The sequence below is a fragment of the Anomaloglossus baeobatrachus genome, chromosome 1, assembly GCF_048569485.1.
Source record: "Anomaloglossus baeobatrachus isolate aAnoBae1 chromosome 1, aAnoBae1.hap1, whole genome shotgun sequence".
Lineage (NCBI taxonomy): Eukaryota > Metazoa > Chordata > Amphibia > Anura > Aromobatidae > Anomaloglossus > Anomaloglossus baeobatrachus.
In genome coordinates, this window is record NC_134353.1 from 804896007 (window position 1) to 804918593 (window position 22587).

The following is a 22587-nucleotide window of genomic DNA, read 5'->3' on the forward strand; positions in this document are numbered from 1 at the left end:
CACTGCTGATGTCATGTTGATTGACAGCCCGCTCTCTGCAGTTAGGCAGCTGGAAGTTGGCTGTCAATCAGTATGACATTAACCATGCAGAGGAAAGAAAGGGGTTAAATCTGAGCTGCCATACATATGAAGGCTTGAAGGTTTCTGAGTCACAGCACCTTCATCAGGAGTTTTTACAGATGTAGCCTTTGTAATTTTTCCTAATGAATGAGCTGTGACTCCAAAACCCATAGAAATAAAACAACTTTCTTCAACTTCAAGCCTTCATTTGTGCGGTAGTGTGAATTTAACCCCTTTCTTTCCTCTCCATGGTTGATTACTATTGATGGGGACTGCTGCAGCTGTCTACTGTGATTATATACTCTATACAGTGGTTGTGACGTAGGGTACCTTCACACTTTAGCGATGCAGCAGCGATCCGACCAGCGATCTGACCTGGTCAGGATCGCTGCTGCATCGCTACATGGTCGCTGGTGAGCTGTCAAACAGGCAGATCTCACCAGCGACCAGCCCCCAGACAGCAGCGACGTGCAAGCGACGTTGCGCTTGCACCGAGCCGGCGTCTGGAAGCTGCGGACACTGGTAACTAAGGTAAACATCGGGTATGGCTACCCGATGTTTACCTTAGTTACCAGCGCACACCGCTTAGCTTAGCGTGTGCAGGGAGCAGGAGACGGCACTGGCAGCGTGAGAGCTGCGGAGGCTGGTAACGAAGGTAAATATCGGGTGACCACCTTGGTTACCCGATGTTTACCTTGGTTACAGCTTACTGCAGGCTGTCAGACGCCGGCTCCTGCTCCCTTCATATTCAGGATTGTTGCTCTCTCGCTGTCACACACAGCGATGTGTGCTTATCAGCGGGAGAGCAACAATAAAAAAACGAACCAGCACTGTGTGTAACGAGCAGCGATCTCACAGCAGGGGCCAGATCGCTGCTCAGTGTCACACACAGCGAGATCGCTAATGAGGTAAAAAAAAAAAACGTGACTCAGCAGCGATCTCGCTGTGTGTGAAGTACCCCTTACCCAACTACTCCAGGTAAGCAGTTTCTCCTATTTCTTATCAGGTCCCACCTGGATAAGACCCTATCTGCGCCTTTTGTCTTTCCAGCCTTTTCCCACAATCAGTATAACACTGGCAGTCACACCCAGTCAACAGAGCAGAGTGGAAGAGAAGAAGCTGCTCTGCCGATGTGACATCTGTGGAAGCCGCATAATTGCCACCATGAGTGCTCTGAGACTGCTTGGTGCCAGCAGATATTGGTGCCGCCAAGAACAGGTAGGTAGTTGTCAACTATCTGTTCTTATGCCTATAATAAAAAATAAATAAATAAAAGTCCTGGATTTTAAGAAAAAACAGTGGGTGTACTTACAAGAGAGACACCGAGTACATCCGTGACCATACAGGGCTGTAGATCAGCCCAGATTATTGGAACCCAGAGATATGCAGTACTGATCTTTTTTTCTTAAATGGGTTACCCAACCTTGCGATATTGTGGACTTACTCTAAGGATAAATCATCAATATAAGATTGATAGGGGTCCAACTCCAGACTGCTGCATCAATTGTGGTCAAGAGAAAACCGTGAACAAAGCTGTAACAGAAGAGATCTGCAGCTTAGCTCCCATACAATGCAACAGGATCCAAAGCATAAACCATCAATGTCACAAGGATGGAGAAATCTTTTAACTTTAGGCTCAAAGAAGGAAAAAGAGAGGACTTTTAAGGATTATGCATTGCATTTACCTCTCGGTTGCACAGTTTTCATTATATTGGTGGATTACAGAACAGTAAGAACAAATATGTAGTATGGATAACTGTTCTACTTGAAGTAATGACAGCTATTCTTTCATGTTGAAAACACAGTTCATTCACATCCATACATGTCACATTCATAGAAATCACACAGAAGTAAATGAGCAGTTTGCCTTGAACCATTTTCTCTTGGACAGCTTTTATGGAAGATCGTATAACACAGGAGGGGTAAGGAGGTGACAATCTGCCTGCTATAAACACATTGTATCATGAGTAATTACTACTGGAGGCTTTATGCCAGGTCTGTAGCTGATTTCTCCCTTTATTCATAATCTCTCTAGGATTGTGTGCAAGCAATAAACTGTTAGACAAAGAACAACAGAAGCTGGAGTCTCCTACCCTCACTTTCTCCTACAAGGTCTAGGAGTGGGTCCAGAGCATAGAAAATGGATACGGTCACATTCTCTTGCAGTGTGAGGCTGCAGCAGGTCGTCTGTATTATCATAGCGTCCTCAATATGGCAAAGATCCTTCTACATGTCAAACTGCATACACGTAGTTCTAACTAAAGGTGTGCTTTAAATATATATCTACAAATTTAATATTAGCAGCGCACGAATGAAGCTAATGTCTTTTTGAAATGCGTGTGTGCAGAAGGAGCAGCCGGCCAAAGGCCCCAAGCTTCATAACACTAGTATTGCATAGGGTGCATTAAAGATGGAAAGCTGAATGACAATTGACACAGTAGATGTAGTATTTAAAGAAAACCTATCACAAACCTGGAGACAAGGGGTTAATCTGCAGGTTAATAGCACTTGGACCCTGCCCAGCGCTTGCACATTGAACCCCACTGCTGGGAGGAAAAGAACTTTAATGCTCCTGGCAGCGTTTGAGCTTCAGTCATCGGGGCAGTGCAGGTTCAGTCTGTGTATGGAGAGCGGTGGCTGTAAACATGCCCCTTGCTCAGCAAGGTTCAATGTGCAGATGCCAGGCAGGTTCCCAATGCTATTAACCTGTAGTTTAACCCCATATCTGCAGATTAAAATGTTTTTTTGTTTTTTTTTTCAAGTTACAGGTTCCCTTTATTGGAATAGAGATGAGCATACCACTTTGTTCAACCCCAGTCCACGGTGCACGTGACAATACGCCAGCCACAAATCATAAGCTGAGCCTGGGATCCCAAAGGGTAAGGAAATTTGTGCAGATCCTGTCCAAGGTTTGCATTGGCCTGGATCGTGGATGCAAGAAGCGATTTGCTCATCCTCAGGACTAAGCATAAAGTAGCACACCGCACTGAGTCAATTCAGCAGTCTGTAGTTAAAGTTTTCTTCACAGCCTGGGAAATCACTTTCAAGAATTTTTTTTATTTAAATACATGCATTCAAGGCAAAAAAATATTTTTGCAATTTTGTTTCAATCAAAATGTTGCACTATTTGACTTTTACACACTTTTTCCTGCACATTGCTTGCTGCAGAATGAGTTAACTGAAATTTTTCAATTAACTCGCTCACATGAGAGAGTTCAGCACATAGGAGCCCAGAATAATACAGATAAAAGAGGTGAAAACTGTCCTTCAGAAAGAGCTCATTGAAGGGTTCTTAAAGACGTTGTCCACTACTTTTACATTGATGGCCTATCCTTAGGAGAAGTCATCAATCTATGATGGACCGGGGTCTGACACCCCGTAATCTCGCCGATCAGCGGTTCTCAGTGTCAGTCCCGGAGCTGTCCTGCCACCTGAAAGCAGCTGCGGCCAGATACTGCACATCCACCTTCCATTCTAATCAATAGTAGGCGAATGTGCAGTACACTGAGCATGTCCCACTGTTGCCACAGTCACTGAGAACAGTTGATCAGTGGGAGTGCCACGTGTCAGAACACCGGCCGATTAGACATTGATGACCGATCCTAAGGATAGGCTATCAATGTAAAAGTAGTGTACAACCTCTTTACGTACACTTATTTTGCAGCCAGCAATAGGCAGTGCAACATGGAGGCAAATGGTGCAAAATGTTTATTGTAACCAAATTGTAAAAGTGACTTTTCGACCACAATGCATATATTAAAAAAAATGCTCCTTTGGGGAGCAAGTAAAAGACCTACACAATGGAGAAAACAGAAGACAAACTGATCATATCACACATAGCAATGGGTAAAAAATAAATTATGGCTCCTTAATACAAGCAAGAATTGTATGTGTTTAATTGAAGGCAGTGGTCCCCGAAAGAACAGTGAGTAAAGAGAGAATATGGCATCTGTCCTAAATAATGTCCTAGTTGTGAAACCTTTATTCCATGGCAGTCTCACTACAATACAAAGCAACAATGAAACACTGGATATTGTGATTGTAAAAGCGTGTTTTTCTGGCTGGAGGTAAGCATACAACTTAATATCCCAAGTCGCAGTCATTAGCAGAGCTAATAAAGGTACCACAGTATTAGCAAGGGCAATCTAATTATGGTAGTTAATACAATTTGCAAAAATAACCTCAAAACACATTTCCTTTACCGCAGCTCACAATAAGCTGGTGTTGGCGATGGACCGTGCAAACTGACAAGTCTGTTGTAAATTAACTATATATTTAGAGAAAATCTAGATCATTAAATTGACTGGTGCAGTGGATGCCACCACGGAAGCCATGAAAATAGGAAAATTCCTGCTGGTTACACTAAATGTTTATTTTTAATGGCTGCCAATGAAAGGAAAAACACAAGGACTGAAATACAAAACCAATTTTCATTCAAATGTCCCAGTGTTACCTGAATATAACTTATTTAAATGGGTTGTCCATGACTTGAACATTGATGTCCTATTCTCAGGTAGGTCATCAATATCTGATCGGTGGGGGTGCAATACGCGGCATCTCCACCAATTAGCTGTTTCTGGTACTGGTCAGAAGTGCTCAGTTGTGGTGCAAGAACAGCACAACTCCGTTAACTGTATAGTAGCCATGGCCAGGTACTGCTCATCAGTCTCCTATTGATTCAAATAGGGGGCCGATATGTAGTAACCAGCCACAGCCACTTTACAGTTGACAGAGCTGTGTTGCTGAAAAAATGGAGATCTTCCAGCAGCCGATGTCACTGGGAACAACTGACTGGCAGGGGTGCCAAGCGTAGCACACCTACCAATAATATATTCATCCTAAAAAGAAAAAGGCCATCAATGGAAAAAAGACTCAGACAACTAGTTTAATACATTCAAAATGTTAATTATTGCTACCTCTTCTAAAATATAGTTCTATCCATTGTGTAAATTAGAACATATTTACCCATTTTAAGGCAGTCATGAAAACCAGGAATTTGTATTCTAGAGCTTGATTCTACTTTGAAAGACACAGATAATAGACAACCACTGCTGACAATCATAACCTATAACGATCATTCCCTATTTACTGATAACCAAACTATTAAGTGTACTAAAGGTGGCCACACACATTACACAGAAGTAGTTGATGGTTTAACAACCACTGAACAGACGGTTGTCTGGTGAACGATCGTTACACAAGGTTGTCATGCACAATTCAGTACATATTGGATCTTCCAGATGTTTAACCTGGTCAAACATGTTCAACTATACTGGGTAACAAACAAATAATCCGTCTAAAGAAATTACTTTCAGAAAAGATCGTTCATGAATGAAACCTGATGAACAGTCATTTTAGTTGAAATCATTAATTTTCATTAAGTACAATCTATTAGGAGGGCACCTCAAGTCAAGTCAAGACAGCTTGAGTCCCACAGTAAAACATCAGTTCCAATCATGTAGTGTGAACTTAATCATGCACGTCTGCCTAAGGGCACATGCAGATGTCCATGCAACACGGTCCGAGCATGGACCACAAGGCACGTACTGGCACAGGTCTTCAGACCTGAGCGTAACAGCTTTATCTATCTGTATGAAGCTTTTAGGCTTGGGTTGGGAGACTGGCAGCCAGTCCCATCCATTGCAGTTCATGGTGCACAGACATCTACGTGAGCCCTAAGGCAGTGTTCCTTCTACCTGCAACTCTCCAGCTGTTGCTAAACTACAACCACAATTGGCAAAATACCTTTTTATATTCAAATATTACTTTTAGGGACAAATACACGTAAACCTCAGAGCCACACAGGACTACATACGGAATTGCATAGATATTCCATGTAACAGCTATGGTCTCACTTAATGTTATTCTGACAATCAGCCAAAGAACACAGGGTAAACCCTATTGATACCAGAAAACATGGGACCCATTGCCCTGTGATAAAGACGAAAAAAGAAAAAAAAAGAAAACTTAGCAAACTGTAGCCATACCGAGATAGACGTAATTTATAGTGAACACTTCACACTTGCTATTTTAGACCTTCAAATACAGATTCCTGCATGATTAATCACGTCAATGGATGTGCCAAACGGCAGTAACAATTTGAGGTGGTGCATATATAGGATTTGTCCTTCAGAAGAAATCATCTTTCATGCAGCCTATATGGAAGAAGCGGCTTCTTTGGCTGCGACTACTGCAGTAATTAGTTTAATTAAATCCAAAAGTTGTCAACCTCTGTCTGCCGCTTCTACTCTCATTTTTTTTGATGAGCAATTAAACGGATCTGGAATTGTGTCACTGTTACCAGACAGTTTAGTTGACGTTGCTAACCACTTTCTATTTACATAATACTATTTAATTAGTAAGGGCTGAGAATAGTTTGTGCCCATCAGCCAATTTTAATACAGTACTGGGATAATGTAAAGCATACATAACTATAGGCAAAACTCTATTTTTGCCCAACACATTCTACAAGTTTAGGTAGATTCCATCATGTTCCTGGTGTTTTAACATCTTTAATAGTGTAGCTAATCTGCAAAAAAAAAAAAAAAACTGTATCCCTACAGAAAACAGCAGACCATGATTAGTCACGGGGATTTGGAGGGATTCACTTGAAAATCGATACGTCATTACAGTCACAACCAGTGATGGAAGCCAAAACGCTAATGTGAACACAACTTGAAATGTATGTAAAAATATGATAAATTACCTACAACTATTTTTTTTTCCATACATCGTTTTACATTTTGGGTTCTGATTATTGGTAGTGCATTCTGGGAACTCAGATAATGACAATTAACATCTCAGAATTTTCCAGAAATCCAAGTGATGCAGGTAAACCCCATCCACATGCCAGAAGAAAGCAGTAAGATCTGTATCCTCACTTTGGAGGAGAAAACAACTTTGAGATCAAATAAGTAAAGGACACAATGTTCAAAGTTAACTTTTTTGTACAAGTTTTCACTACAAAAAGTTGTATAAAAGTGAAGCTTTAACAACTATGTGCAAAAAAACCATTGTGATCTTAACTTGCAATCATTTCTACCTAAAAGTTTACAACCCCCCACCCCCTTTTCCCCAACAGCAAACTTTCCTGAGGTCTAAAGTTTAAAGATAGTTAATTCACCCAAAGTCGCTGGGTGAATAAATGTCTGATGATCGGAGGTCCCACCAACCACGAGAACGGTCGTCGTGTGTTTGAATAGCACACAGGAGACATATTATCCGATCTGCGGGGGGTCCCAGCGATCAGACACGTGACCCTTATCCTATGTAAGTGGTAACTGTGGGTCAACCCCAGCTTCTATATCATATGGGGTGTTTTTTGTATTTTTTTTTTTAATCTAGGTGGAGATAAATTCAGGTAATGTAGTCAACAAAATAGTATCTTTGGCCTTGGGTTAACCAAGGTTATTGCATCTAAAATAAAAAGTGCACAACATAAATAGGGTTTTCAGCATTATATTTGGCCCAGAATAACTAGCTATACTGTATCTATGGTCAGGAAGGAAAATTCCTGCAATAAAGTAGAAAGTATAAATCTCCAACGTTTCAGAACTTCCAATAATGGATGTGTTCAATCGATAGTGCGCCATTGTCTACAGTGAAAACTCATTATTTCCTACAACGTGTCAATAAAGTGATATAAAGAGACTTAAGGATGCACTTTCTAAGGATACAGAGGCTTCTAAAATGAAGGTAAAAAAATCTGTGCACCATAATATGACATGAATCGCACATTCAGAAGACAATGGGAAGATTTATCAATGCTGTCCAATTCTTATACAGTGCAAACTAGACTGGATAGTCTGAAAATGGGCCAAATTTATCATGGCATCTATAGAATGTCTAGTCTAAATTGCTTGGCTTTATATGTGCACAGGTTTTTTCCATGTTAGCCTACTCCCCACTTATTCTAAGCCATGCCTCCTTGTCATACAAGGAGCAGAGTGTGTCTAATACACATTACACATATGTGCAGACCATAACAGACAGGATTTTTTGGCACAAATTGCACTAGAATTTTAATGCTTGATAAACCTCCCCTAATGTGTAAGATTTCAGGTGATGACGATGGTGTTGTTCAGTAAGAAAGGCACATGCAGATTCACTAGACAAGATGACGGCAGCATTTGGTAAATGTGCTTAACGAAAATGCCAGACTGAACTACTATGCTACAAGGTAAGTGTCCGTCAGTGAATTAGGTACTATGTAATTTTCTTTTTGATTGAAGAAAGCTCTTTTTGCATCTCAATAAACTTTGGCCGATTTTCTGGCTTATACTCCCAACATCGCTGCATGATTTTGAATACTTCCTCTGGGCACTTCTGTGGAGCAGACATCCGATAACCTGCATGTAAAGGAAATGACAAGAACATGAGAGAACATCTAACTGATCTTTCTACAGTAAATCAAAATGGACAAAATTTACTTAAGCCCAGTTACCACGCCAAGGTGTAACTCTCAATTGGGTCCTAATTTAATTTAATGCCTCTCTTCGTGTCCAAACTGACCTCTTATATGGGCTTTCCTAGCTGAAACCTGCCCCAGCAGCAACTAGAACTAAGCGAAGCACAGGTTGAACCCCGCGGCCCCTTACAGTCCTTAGTGGCCGTGGCCAATCACTGTAGTACATTCACTTGAATTGGAGATAAAATGCAGGACCCAGCCACAATCACTAAGGAATATGATGCTGTGGTTTTTGCCTGTGTATTGTTTTGTCCCAGGTCACTGCTTGAGCAGTTTTTAGCTTATCAAAGCATTGTCAGACCTTCACAGTAATCCCTATACTGACCTATCCAAAGCATAGGTCATCAATTACTAAATCATGGACAACCTCTTTAAGTGGGTACTACCCTCAGCAGGAATGCTACAGACTTGAATATTGACAACAGTTTGTGCACACTGGAAGCCTAAGAAGTAAAGGGTAATTTGGCATTGGGAACATGCACATTTGTTAATTCGTTTTTGGGAGCAATGTTGATTTGCCAGAACTTTTGAGCATTAGTAACATGGAATCTTCCCATTTTTCCACTGACCAACTTGATTGGGGACTTGTTTTTGGCACGATGAGTTGAAGTTTCTATTAGTAACATTTTGGGCTACATAATATTTTTATATCGCATTTTCTTCCAATTTTTTGGAGACTGAATAAAAACAACCCCTGAATTGCTTGCAATCTCCTCTCAAGGTCATCCCGAAGCAGTCTGATGGGATGAAGGTTAGGTCTCCATGAGCTAGTCAAGTTCTGTCACACCAAGCTCATCTAAATGCAATTTCATAGACATTGTTTTGTGCATTGAAGTACAGACACACTGGAACGGAAAGTTGGAAGCATACAATGTTCCAAAATGTCTTAGTATGTTGTAGCAGTAAGGTTTCCCTTCACTGAAACTAAGGGACCTGCAAAGAAACCCATAGCTTTTTCTATCCTCAACCAAACTTAAATGGAACTTGTCACATGAAAAAATAATTTCCCACCAGGTTTAATGTACTCCAGCACTTCCCACACGTTCTCCGATTCTGACAAAGACTATGGAGCCTCTGCATAACGGTAGAGGCAGAGGGAAAAGCGCGGGCACGAGATTATGGGCGGGTACTTGGATGACACTGGTGATGACATTCCAGCGCCACCCATAATCTCGTGCCCGCGCTTTTCTCTCTACCTCCACCGTTATGCGCTAGCGCTGGCCATATCATCCACGTTACTTATTACCGTGGGCACGAGATGGGTGGGTACTTGGATGACGCTGGTGATGACATTCCAGCGCCGCCCATAATCTCGCGCCTGCGCAATAACCTCACAAGCGCTCGCAATTTGCACAATGCTCAGTCCCGCAATAGTGCCACTGGGCATGCGCGAGAACTCAGGAGCACTGCGTTACATGAGGGCGGCGGCCTCATGTATGTAAATGAACAATGGGGGACGGCAAACAGCGGCGGGAGGGGGAATAACGGACGAAAAACAGCCCACCCCAGTGGCCAGAAAACATCATTAGCATACCAAAAGGTAAGATTTTATAAAGTGTTTATTTAGGTCTGAAAGGGGGTCTAGTAGCAAGATGAACCTTTTTAGAATGCAGCCCAGGAGCTGCAGAAGGGGATACTTTTAGTTTAATTGCGAAAATTCTGGTGACAGGTTCCTTTTAAGATGAGTGAGTAAATGTTGGACGCCACACGGATGGCCCGTGTGCCGTCTGATTTTTTTTCTCTCGCACCCAATTGCTTGCATTGGCGACTCATCTGAAATACACAGTCATACGCAGCATGCTGTGATTTTTTCTTCAGCCCAGTTCCAGCTGAGGGAAACCTAGCAGATGAACACTGCTTCATTGAATAACATTGGTGCGAGTGATTTTATTCTCACATTGCACTCGGTATATTTATACGCAGATGTAAGGAGACCCATCGGGCTCGTTCAGACAACCGTATTTTTGGTCCTAGTGCTATCTGGCAAAACATCGGATCACACTTGGACCATTGTTTTCTATGAAGCAGTGCATGTCCTTTTTTTTCCTCGGACTGCGTGATCCAAAGTAAAAAAAAATCGCTGCATGCACGATTTCCCTATGAAAATTGGATGGCATTCAGCCATTCAAGTCTGCGAAGAAAAAAGTCACAGCTCAATCGGAGGACATCTGACTGTGGTCCGATTTTAACAGACTGACAGAATGGAGAAGATGGAGAATTTTGTTTTTTATAGTTCATCTCCACATCTGAAAAAACAGATCCCACTCTGATCATACTCTGATCAGCATAATCGGACTGTTTTTCTCGGATGGAGAAAATATGGTTGTGTGAACCAAGCCCTATAGCGAAGGAGTCTCTTCATTGTGTAGCCTGGTGGAGGTCCCAAAAGTTAAGCAAGACCCCACCCATCCTTTGGGTAAGCTTACCTTTTTCTACTTGCTCCCGAGCTTGCTGATTGGTCATTCCTGGATAAGGGCACACTCCGAGGCTGAAGGTTTCCCAAAGAAGAATGCCAAAGCTCCACACATCACTTTCAGAACTATATCGCCCTGGAGTAACAAAGATTAAAACCAATATTGAAAAATAACAATATCATATCCTCATATGTTTACATCAAAGGGAAAGCATAAAAAAAGAGAAAAATATTAGTACTTTAAAATAATTCAGGAAAAGCTGTACCCCCTACAATGATTCTTCCAGACAGCAGTTACGTATGACAGTTAGTTCGACATCTTGGAAATACAGCAAATAGAGCATCCTTATAAACATTACTAGCAAAGTATTTATGTTAACAAAGCCGCTTAATGAATCTATTCTACAATACACTTCATCAGGACTGGCACACAACGCCAAATGTGATTAATAGGGACCTAAGAGTCCTGCCGATCAGGTGCAGGAGGAATGCTTTTGTGCAGCTTTTGCATAACAAGACACAAGCCCATTTACAGCCTTTAAAAAAATGTAATTTAAAAAAAAGCAGTATAATTATTATATTTTCCAGTGTATTTTGAGATTTGATCCTGTACAAGTGTTTGCAATCTGGAGCGTGTCCAAACCACAGACACTTTCCAATAAAGAAGGTATATCTGAACAGGATTTATTTTTCCTAGGTTCAAGAGAAATAAAAAATAAACCTCGTCTTCAATTTACCTGGGAGTAAAGGGTACTTTACACGCTGCGACATCGCTAACTATATATCGTCGGGGTCACGGTGTTTGTGACGCACATCCGGTGTCGTTAGCGACATCGCAGCGTGTGACAGCTAAAAGCAACGATTGCAAAAACGTCAAAACTCATTGACACGTCGTTCCTTTTCATAATATCGTTGCTGTTGCATGCCGCTGGTTGTTCGTCGTTCCTGCGGCAGCACACATCGCTATATGTGACACCGCAGGAACGATGAACATCTCCTTACCTGCGTCCACCGGCAATGAGGAATAAAAGGAGGTGGGCGGGATCTTCCGCCAGCTCAACTCCGCCCCTCCGCTTCTATTGGACGGCTGCCGTGTGACGTCGCTGTGCCGCCGCACAAATCGCCCCCTTAGAAAGGAGGCGGTTCGCTGGCCAGAGCGACGTCGCAGGGAAGGTAAGTCCGTGTGTAGGCGATGTTGTGCGCCACGGGCAGCGATTTGCCCATGTCGCACAACCGACAGGGGCGGGTACGCTCACTAGTGATCTCGCTAGCGAGATCGCAGCGTGTAAAGTGCACTTAACTCTAGACCAGTGTTTCCCAAACGCCAGTCCTCATGGCTCCCAACAAGTCATGTTTTCAGGATTTCCTTACTATTGAACAGGTGAAGGAATCATTATCAAGGCATCATCTGTGCTATATTAAAGGAGTTGTCCGACATTAGCTTAACAAAAATTTTTGAGTTTATCTGTGCTGTATTGTCATATAAATCACACCTACATTGTTATTTTTTGTTTTCTAACTTTTGTTCCTCTTGAATTATCCCTTTACTCTCTGCAGCTCTTGTTTACATTCAGATCCAGCAAACATGACCACTTCCTGTGCAAAACCTCAGTCAGAGCTGTCACCACCCACCCCAGTGTCCAGCCTCGCCCTCTGCCCGCCCCCTGCACACACATTCCCTGTCAGTATTCTTCCCCAGCACCTGACCTGGTATCACTACAGCATTGCAAATAACAGCCCCACATTGGGCTCTGCACCGCACACGCACACATATGGCTCTGCACCGCACACATATGGCTCTGTACCGCACACATATAGCTCTGTACCGCACACGCACACATATGGCTCTGTACCGCACACATATGGCTCTGCACCGCACACGCACACATATGGCTCTGTACCGCACACGCACACATATGGCTCTGCACCGCACATGCACACATATGGCTCTGCACCACACACATATGGCTCTGCACCGCACACGCACACATATGGCTCTGCACCGCACACATATGGCTCTGCACCGCACACGCATGGCTCTGCACCGCACACGCATGGCTCTGCACCGCACACGCACACATATGGCTCTGCACACGCACACATATGGCTCTGCACACGCACACATATGGCTCTGCACACGCACACATATGGCTCTGCACACTGTGAGGTAGCACGGTCGGCTGCGCAGCAGAAGACACGGGATCCAGGCATTAAGGTTCACAGCACACGGTTTTAATGTCCAAACAAAAGTCCATAACACAATACATGTGCCTCTCCAGCAGAAAACTCAGGGAGTTCTGTTCACTCCCTCACACCCGGCACATCTGCCCTTGTTCCTGAATCTATTTAACCCTTCCTTCAGCCTGTAGGGAAACAGCATTAACCCTATAGTGGATATACTTTCTATCATGGAGTGAGCACAACCGGGGCGAGACATACCGGCCGTCATAGATAACCCCGGTCACAGTCTCACATACCCCCCCCTCAGTTCAAGCGTGCGGGGTTGAACTCCAGCCATCAAACACGGGCCGCGGGACAAGGCATCGGCGTTGCCCTGCAACCTACCGGCCCGGTGTTCAACCGTAAACCGGAAGTTCTGCAGAGAAAGGAACCACCGGGTAACCCGGGCATTCCGTTCCTTGGCGGACCTCATCCAGACCAGTGGAGAGTGATCCGTCACCAAGCGAAACTGCCGTCCCAGCAGGTAATAGCGTAGGGACTCCAAGGCCCACTTGATCGCCAGGCACTCCTTCTCCACTACGCTATAATTCCGCTCGGGAGGGGTGAGCTTCCTACTCAAGAAGGTGACGGGGTGTTCCTCCCCCTGAACCACCTGAGACAGCACTGCCCCCAGGCCGACCTCCGAGGCGTCAGTCTGTACAATGAACTCCTTCCGGAAATCAGGGTTGACCAGAACGGGCTGTCCGCACAGGACCTCCTTCAGGGCCCGGAAGGAGTCCTCGGCCTGCGGAGTCCAGCGCACCATGACGGACTTCTTGCCTTTGAGAAGGTCCGTCAAGGGGGCTGATAGTCCCGCAAAATCCTTTACAAACCTCCTGTAGTACCCCACGATACCCAGGAAGGCCCTAACCTGCTTCGTGGTCAGGGGTCTAGGCCACTTCTGGATCGCCTCAACCTTGTTAATTTGGGGCTTAATCACTCCTTGGCCTATCACGTAGCCCAAGTAGCGGGCTTCCGTGAGTCCCAATGCACATTTCTTGGGATTGGCTGTTAATCCGGCTGTTCGAAGCGCGTCCACCACCGCTTGTACCTGTTCCAAGTGGGTCTGCCAATCGGAGCTGTAAATAATGATGTCATCCAGGTACGCTGATGCATACGCCTGGTGGGGTTCCAGCACTAAGTCCATCAACCTCTGGAACGTGGCCGGAGCGCCATGTAACCCAAAAGGCAAGACAACATAGTGGAAGAGACCCTCCGGCGTAACAAAAGCGGTTTTCTCCTTGGCGGACTCCGTTAGTGGCACCTGCCAGTACCCCTTGGTCAGGTCGAGCGTGGTAAAATATCGCGCCTGTCCCAGCCTATCAATCAGCTCATCCACCCGGGGCATGGGGTAGAGATCGAACTTGGATATTTCGTTCAATCTCCTAAAGTCATTGCAGAACCTTAAGGAGCCATCGGGTTTTGGTATTAGGACAATCGGACTAGCCCATTCACTCCGGGATTTTTCGATGACCCCCAGGCGTAACATTGTCTTTACTTCCTCTGATATGGCTTGTCGTCGAGCCTCCGGTACCCGGTATGACTTCAGGCGTACCTTCAGGTGGGGCTCGGTGACAATATCGTGTCGTATCAGACTGGTCCTACCGGGCAGCTCGGAGAAGACATCGGGGTTCTGTTGAACCAACCGTCTGGCCTCTCGCCTCTGTTGCTTGGTGAGGGCTTCTCCAATCCTTACTTCCGGTTCGTCCTCTCCGGAGGTCGCTGGAGCCGGATGTGAATGACCCGAAGAGGAGGGAGGTGGGGAAATAACAGCCATCAGGCTTTCCCGTTCCTGCCAAGGTTTTAATAGGTTGACATGGTATATTTGTTCAGGTTTCCGCCTACCGGGCTGCAATACTTTATAGTTAACCACCCCTACTCTTTCCTTTATCTCGTAGGGGCCTTGCCACTGAGCCAGGAATTTACTCTCCGCCGTGGGGATTAGTACCAACACCCGATCCCCGGGGTTAAAGATCCGCACGGTGGCTTGTCTATTGTAGCGGCCGCTTTGCGCGGCCTGAGCCTCCTGTAAATGCTCCTTCACAATTGGCATGACCGCGCTTATGCGGTTCTGCATACCTAAAATGTGTTTGATCACACTTTTATGGGGGGTGGGCTCTTGTTCCCATGTTTCTTTTGCCAGGTCCAACAATCCCCGGGGATGTCGCCCGTATAACAATTCAAAAGGCTAAAACCCCGTGGATGCCTGTGGCACCTCTCGTATGGCAAACATCAAATAGGGAAGCATCATATCCCAGTCTTTCCCGTCTTTTGAGATCACCCTTCTTAGCATGGTTTTCAGGGTTTTATTGAAACGCTCGACTAAACCGTCCGTTTGAGGATGATACACAGACGTACGCAACTGCTTGATCTGGAGTAGCCGGCATAGCTCTTTGGTCACTTTAGACATGAATGGGGTCCCCTGATCCGTAAGGATCTCCTTGGGCAACCCCACCCGGCAGAACACAGCAAACAACTCCCGAGCTATAAGCTTTGCTGCAGTATGTCTGAGAGGTATCGCCTCGGGATACCGGGTGGCATAGTCAACGATCACTAGGATGTGTTGGTGCCCTCGAGCGGACTTTACGAGGGGCCCCACCAGATCCATCCCTATCCGTTCAAAAGGGACTTCTATAATGGGTAACGGTACCAACGGACTGCGAAAATGGGTCAGGGGTGCGGTAAGCTGACACTCCGGGCAGGTTTCGCAGAACCGTTTTACCTCCCCAAAGACCCCGGGCCAATAGAACCTTTGCAATATTCGCTCCTGCGTTTTCTTGACCCCTAGGTGGCCACTCATCAGGTGTTTATGAGCCAAGTCGAGGACCCGCCGGCGATGCGGCTGGGGCACCACCAACTGTTCTACCCCCACGCCCCGTATTTCATCTACCCGGTAGAGTAAATCCTGCTTAAGAGCGAAATGGGGGTACCTTACCTGGGCACCGGGCAGCTGTGCCACCCCGTCAACTATTGTCACCCGACTCCGGGCATGTATCAACGTAGGGTCCTGGAGTTGGGCTGTCCCAAACGTATCCGGGGACGCCTCCAACTCCGGGATGGGCTCGACCGTCTCAGCCTCTCCTGCCAATACCTCTAGGGGCGACCTACCGGGTTCACACTCTGTCCCTATCATGGAGACCCCTACGGCAGGTGTCCCGGATTCAGGATTGTAGGGCTCAGGTCCCGGACCAACTAATATCTGAGGGGACTTAGGGGGTCCCCTCCATAAAGTCCAAAAAAAGGGCAGATCCCTTCCTAGGATCACGTCATAAGGAAGAGTGTTAAGAAGTCCCACCTCATGTTGCACCTGACCGCAAGGTGCTGTGATGGTGACAATCCCCGTGGGATAGTCGCGGCGGTCCCCATGTATGCAAACCACCCCCACGGTGCGTCCTGTGGCCTTTACTTTAGCCCTCAAGGTGGATCGCACAAGGGTCACTAAGCTTCCGGAATCCAACAATCCTGTAACCGGACATCCATTCACCTGTATTTGGCACAAGTGGGGCTCCGTCTCTGGGGAGACCAGGTCAGCGGTACACACCACCTGAGCATACATTGAACCCTGCCGGGTAACCCCACAATCCATGGGCTCCGTGGTGAGTGGACACTGGGCTTCCATATGTCCCACCCGCTGGCACCGCCAACATCTAATGGGGACGGAAACCCCCTTGACGGGTTGTCGTTTAGGGTACAGAACCTTCCGGACCTCAGGAATGGCGGCCGCGGCCTCAGACGGGACGGTAGGGGACTCCTGCACCGTTGTCAGCGGTGGGTCCTTGGCCCTAGGCTTGGAGGGGCCGGACCGACGGGCGGTACGCAAAGTCTCAGTGTCCCGTATCAAGTCCTGTGTAGCCACATGCCGCTCTACCAGGGACACTAATTGGTCCAGGGTACTCGGGTCACCCTGTCCGACCCACCGTTGAACGGTGACGGGTAAAGTGCGCACAAAACGATCCACTACTACCCTTTCCACCATTTGCGCCGGGCTCAGAGTGTCAGGCTCCAACCACTTTTTTACAAGATGCAACAAGTCATAGGCCTGGGAGCGTACGGGTTTGGCTTCCTCAAAGAACCACTGATTTACCCGCTGAGCCCGTACATAGGTATTTACCCCCAACCGAGCCAGTATTTCGGCTTTCAGGGTCACATAGTCAATGGCGTCCTCGGTACAGAGGTCCAGGTACGCTTTTTGGGGTTCCCCCGTCAGATAGGGCGACAATACCTCAGCCCACTGCGGGGTCGGCAGCTTTTCCCGCTCGGCCACCCGCTCAAACACCGCCAGGAACGCTTCCACATCATCACCCGGGGTCATCTTTTGCAACGCTTGTCTCACTACTTTCCGGACGCTGCCGTCGTCACCCGGTCCCGGGGTTGTTGTTGCCGGTCCGGCACGGATCGACTTGGCCAGGAGAACCATCTGTTCTTGGTGCCTTTTTTCCTGCAATTGCAAGGCTTGCTGCTGACGTGCATTGGCCTGATCCATCTGTTCTTGGAATTTTTTTTCCTGCACTTGCAAGGATTGGAGCAGGTGTGCATTGGTCTGTTGCTGCTGTGCATTAGCCTGTTGCTGCTGTGCATTAGCCTGTTGCTGCTGTGCATTAGCCTGAGCCAAATGCTTTAGTATGTCCTCCATGGCGTCGCCGGGTTTGGGCTGTAGTATAGCCGCTCGAATCCAGGACATGCGTAGCTGGGTCACCAGGGATGGATGCTACACCTCACCGGCTGTCATGCCCGCCGATTCTCCACCATATGTGAGGTAGCACGGTCGGCTGCGCAGCAGAAGACACGGGATCCAGGCATTAAGGTTCACAGCACACGGTTTTAATGTCCAAACAAAAGTCCATAACACAATACATGTGCCTCTCCAGCAGAAAACTCAGGGAGTTCTGTTCACTCCCTCACACCCGGCACACCTGCCCTTGTTCCTGAATCTATTTAACCCTTCCTTCAGCCTGTAGGGAAACAGCATTAACCCTATAGTGGATTTACTTTCTATCATGGAGTGAGCACAACCGGGGCGAGACATACCGGCCGTCATAGATAACCCCGGTCACAGTCTCACAACACGCACACATGGCTCTGCACACGCACACATATGGCTCTGCACACGCACACATATGGCTCTGCACACACACACATATGGCTCTGCACACACACACATATGGCTCTGCACACGCACACATATGGCTCTGCACACGCACACATATGGCTCTGCACACGCACACATATGGCTCTGCACACTTGGCTCTGCACACACACACATATGGCTCTGCACACGCACACATATGGCTCTGCACACGCACACATATGGCTCTGCACACGCACACATATGGCTCTGCACACGCACACATATGGCTCTGCACACTTGGCTCTGCACACGCACACATGGCTCTGCACACGCACACATATGGCTCTGCACACGCACACATGGCTCTGCACACGCACACATATGGCTCTGCACACGCACACATATGGCACTGCACACGCACACATATGGCTCTGCACACGCACACATATGGCTCTGCACACGCACACATATGGCTCTGCACACCCCCCCCATAGGGAACACATGTAGGGAGTACATATCACCCGTCCTCGGTCCCCGCCGCTCCTGCACGTTCGCCAGCTGTCTGTGCTCTGGACATATCAGCACAGTAGTGACGTCACCGCTGTGCTGAAGAGAGCACAGACAGCCGGGCAGTGATGAGAAGCAGCGCTGCGCTGCTTCTTATCAGCACTTTTAAATGCACCGGCATCTGTGATCTGCGATGCCGGTACATTTGAATGTGCGATCCTGGGCAGGGGGCCCGGTGCCGGCGCTGACACCACGGCAGCCGCTGCCAGGCCCCTCCCCCAGGTCACAAACCCCACAGCAGTGCAGGGGGAGGTTACTGGAGAGTAAAAGAGGTGCGGGGGAATGTGTGAGAGGGTGCAGGGACGGGGGCGGTGACTCCTCGCACTGTACAGCCTAGCAGGGCGGCAACATGCTGTTCCACATTTGCATGTCAACATGGCCCTGCCCATGTTGACATGAAATGACCGGAAGCAGCAAAATCGCGGCAGGAGCGGTCACATGACCGCTCTGAGCCGGGGGAGAGGGGCTGACAGCAGGGCAGGTAAGTGGTCTCTATCTACTTACCTGCCCCAATGTAGCCCAATAGGGAAATAAAAAAAAAAAAGTCAAATAAGCCGGATAACCCCTTTAAGGAAATCCTGAAAACATGACCTGTTCAGGGGCGTGAGGACTGGAGTTTGGGAACCACTGCTCTAAACTCGGATCTCTCTTTCAAGCCACACATCCAAGCCCTCACCTCCTGCCGCCTCCAACTCAAAAATATTTCACAGATTCGTACATTCCTTTCCCGAGAAGCTGCAAAAACCCTAGTACATGCCCTTATTATCTCCTGCCTGGATTTTTGCAACCTCCTGCTCTGTGGCCTCCCTTCTAACAGTCTCACACCCCTAAAATCTATTCTAAACTATACTGCCCGGCTAATCCACCTGTCCCCCGCGCTACTCCCCGACCTCTTCTCTCTGCCAATCCCTTCACTGGCTTCCCGTTGCCCAACGACTCCAGTTCAAAACACTAACCATGACCTACAAAGCCATCCACAACCTGTCTCCTCCCTACATCTGTGACCTAGTCTCCCGGTACTTACCTCCAAGTAACCTTCGATCCTCACAAGATCTCCTTCTCTACTCCCCTCTCATCTCATCTCCTCTTCCCACCATCGCATCCAAGATTTCTCCCGTGCCTCCTCCATACTCTGGAATACTCTGCCACAACATATCAGATTCTCACCTACCTTGACAAGCTTCAAAAGGAACCTGAAGACCTACCTCTTCCGACAAGCCTACAACCTGCCGTAACTCTCAGTCTGATATAGCGCCGCACAATCAGCTCTACCCTCACCTACTGTATCCTCACCTATCCCTTGTAGACTGTGAGCCCTCGCGGGCACGGACATCTATCCTCCTGTACCTGTCTGTGCTTGTATTGTTTATGATTATTCTATTTGTCCCTATTATGTATACCCCTTTCATATGTAAAGCGCCAATAGATGGCTCTATAATAATAAAATAATAATACTGTGGCGATGAAAACTATGGACTATGTCAACAGGTAAACTTTTCATAGTTTAGCAAAATAGGCTATAAGGGGCATACTTATGTCTATAGTCTATTGTACAACAGCCATGGTACAATGGAGTAACATTAGCCACGGTTTATTGAGGAGCCTAACGTTTATTACATCTTAGTACTGCGTTGAACTGTAAATGCAGAAATTGTAGCAACAGCGTGTTAACTGTCTTGACGTAAGCTGAGTCGGTGTGCACTTTAACTATCTTTTCCAACTGTGCTAAATTAGTTTTCAAGTCTAATAGACCATAATTAAGGCCACTCAATGTGCGGTTGGAGGTAGCATTAGTTTTCTTGTCGGCTTACCCACTCACTTCAAACTTTGGCATGCTGTAATTTAACACTTTTCATTGAAGTCATTCCTTTGGTATACATGTTAAATGTAATTAAGCCTTCCCAAGAAGGTAGGTGCTGAGCTAAATCACAGGCATGTACAGTAAAATCTGCACCTTCTGAATACATAGAATGATCAGCGTTACAGCAGGCACCTGCTTGTTAACTGACGATATATTCCTTTCTCATAAATGTTATAAAAAGATTGAGCGAAAATATGACAAATACCAAATGAATTGTTACTTATGAAACGACATTGAAGCTATCAGCATCGAACACTTTGCATGAATGAATATTTCAAATGAATACCTTATGAGAAACGTTCCCTGAATGCTGGAACCTCTCTTCTTGTTGCTGGTTTTAAAATGCCGATACACTAATGAGATTGAGTGGAATGCGAAAACCCCAGCTCTTCACATTAGTGTAACAATCAGAAAACACAAGTGCAGTGTCAAGAGATCGTCATCAGATCTAGTGATTTTTATTATTTCCAAAAAATTAAGATGTAGACAGAATTATTCGTTAAGTTCCAAGTGTTTGTGGAGTGCACTGCCCATGATTGCACGAAGCTCGATTTGTATGGGTGCGGATTTTTTTTTGGCTACTTCACCTAATTATGCTGTTTAATAGTCTGATTGTGTAGAGAGTGGGTGGATTAAGCAGAAATGTAAAAATAGACAAATTCATCAGACAGCTAAAACAAAATTAGCTTGATTTCAACACTAATTTTGTGATAGTTTTCTTACAAGGTTATATGCACTGACTGAAGTTTTAATCTCTTTACTTCTACATTAAAGGGAATCAGCAGGTTTTTGCGGCTTCATCTGAGAGCAGCATCTTTTAGGCAAGGTGATTCTGAAACGAACCATGTTTAACTTAAATGACTGGGTGCAGCTGTTCTGACCTTATCAAAGTTTTGAGTGTAGCAGAGCTGGGAGACATGCCTCATCTACACCAGGCTTTCAATAGAGATTGTGCAGTGACTGTGAGGTGTCAATCAGAAGAGGGAGCATGCCGGACAACATGGCCCCTGTCTTGCTAGTCCCCTAATGTTAATCACCGGGCAATAAACAATTTAGTATAGGTAAACAATAGCTAACACACAGATGAGAGAAGCTCAGTTACTTTTTCTTTTTTAACCCTGGCAACATGTGGTCCTCAGCTTACATTGCAAAATTCTACTGACAAATTCCCTTTAAAGAGCATGTAAGAAACAGTCCTCCATAAATATACTCTATGAGGACCATGGGGAAAGTGCTTGAAGGAGTGTTAATTTACCCAATATTTCTGTCCGATACTGTGTAAATAAACCGGCCAGACAATACAGTATTTTGCCTGCTCCATTCAGCTGCCCCAAATATTTGCAATGACCATGGCTAATAATCTGCAAAGTGCACCTATGGTATAAAGTCTTTAACATCCCGCCTTCCCATAGTTGCCCTGGCAGAATTACATTGTGTCCTAAATGTGGGTTGCCCTTTATGAACCTTTGGCATGGGGTGTGGGAATGAATAGAAGTAGTAACATACTGGAAACAAGTAAAGCATGAGATTCAAGCATGTTGGGGAACGAAACTTCCACAAAACGCCACAGGCTCTGCTCTTTCATCAACTGTGCTTCCCTGAATCTCAACTTGTGATAGATCCCTAGAAATATTCACACGTTTTTAGTTGTGGCACTACGGAACCTATTTGGTGAATGGCTGAAAACAAACATTCCATCAATGGGATCAGTAATATCTCAAATGAAACAATTATTGGGACTAAAATTGATAGGAGTGGAAAGGAGCAAAGAAAAATCAGGAGGGAAAATTTTTCCACTCTGAAAAAAGTTCATTGGTTTTCATTACAGCTCTCACGAAATCCTGAAAATAGTTTGTAATTTTCACCATACAGAATGGTATTGTTTGTAAGACCTGAGGTGGGGGGATGCGGACAACACAAAATTAGACACA

General features: G+C 45.9%; 1 protein-coding gene across 1 annotated transcript in view; it reads right to left on the minus strand.

Annotated features, from left to right (window-relative positions):
• Positions 1-692: 692 nt before the first annotated feature.
• The window catches only part of FER (FER tyrosine kinase), a 369513-nt gene continuing 347618 nt past the window's right edge, over positions 693-22587 (minus strand). The window contains exons 20-21 of the mRNA XM_075325025.1: positions 10954-11076; positions 693-8408 (exon numbers count right to left, since the gene is read on the minus strand). Of these exons, the coding sequence (XP_075181140.1) occupies positions 8266-8408; positions 10954-11076 (266 nt within the window). The 3' untranslated portion in view covers positions 693-8265. The remainder of the gene's footprint in view (positions 8409-10953; positions 11077-22587) is intronic.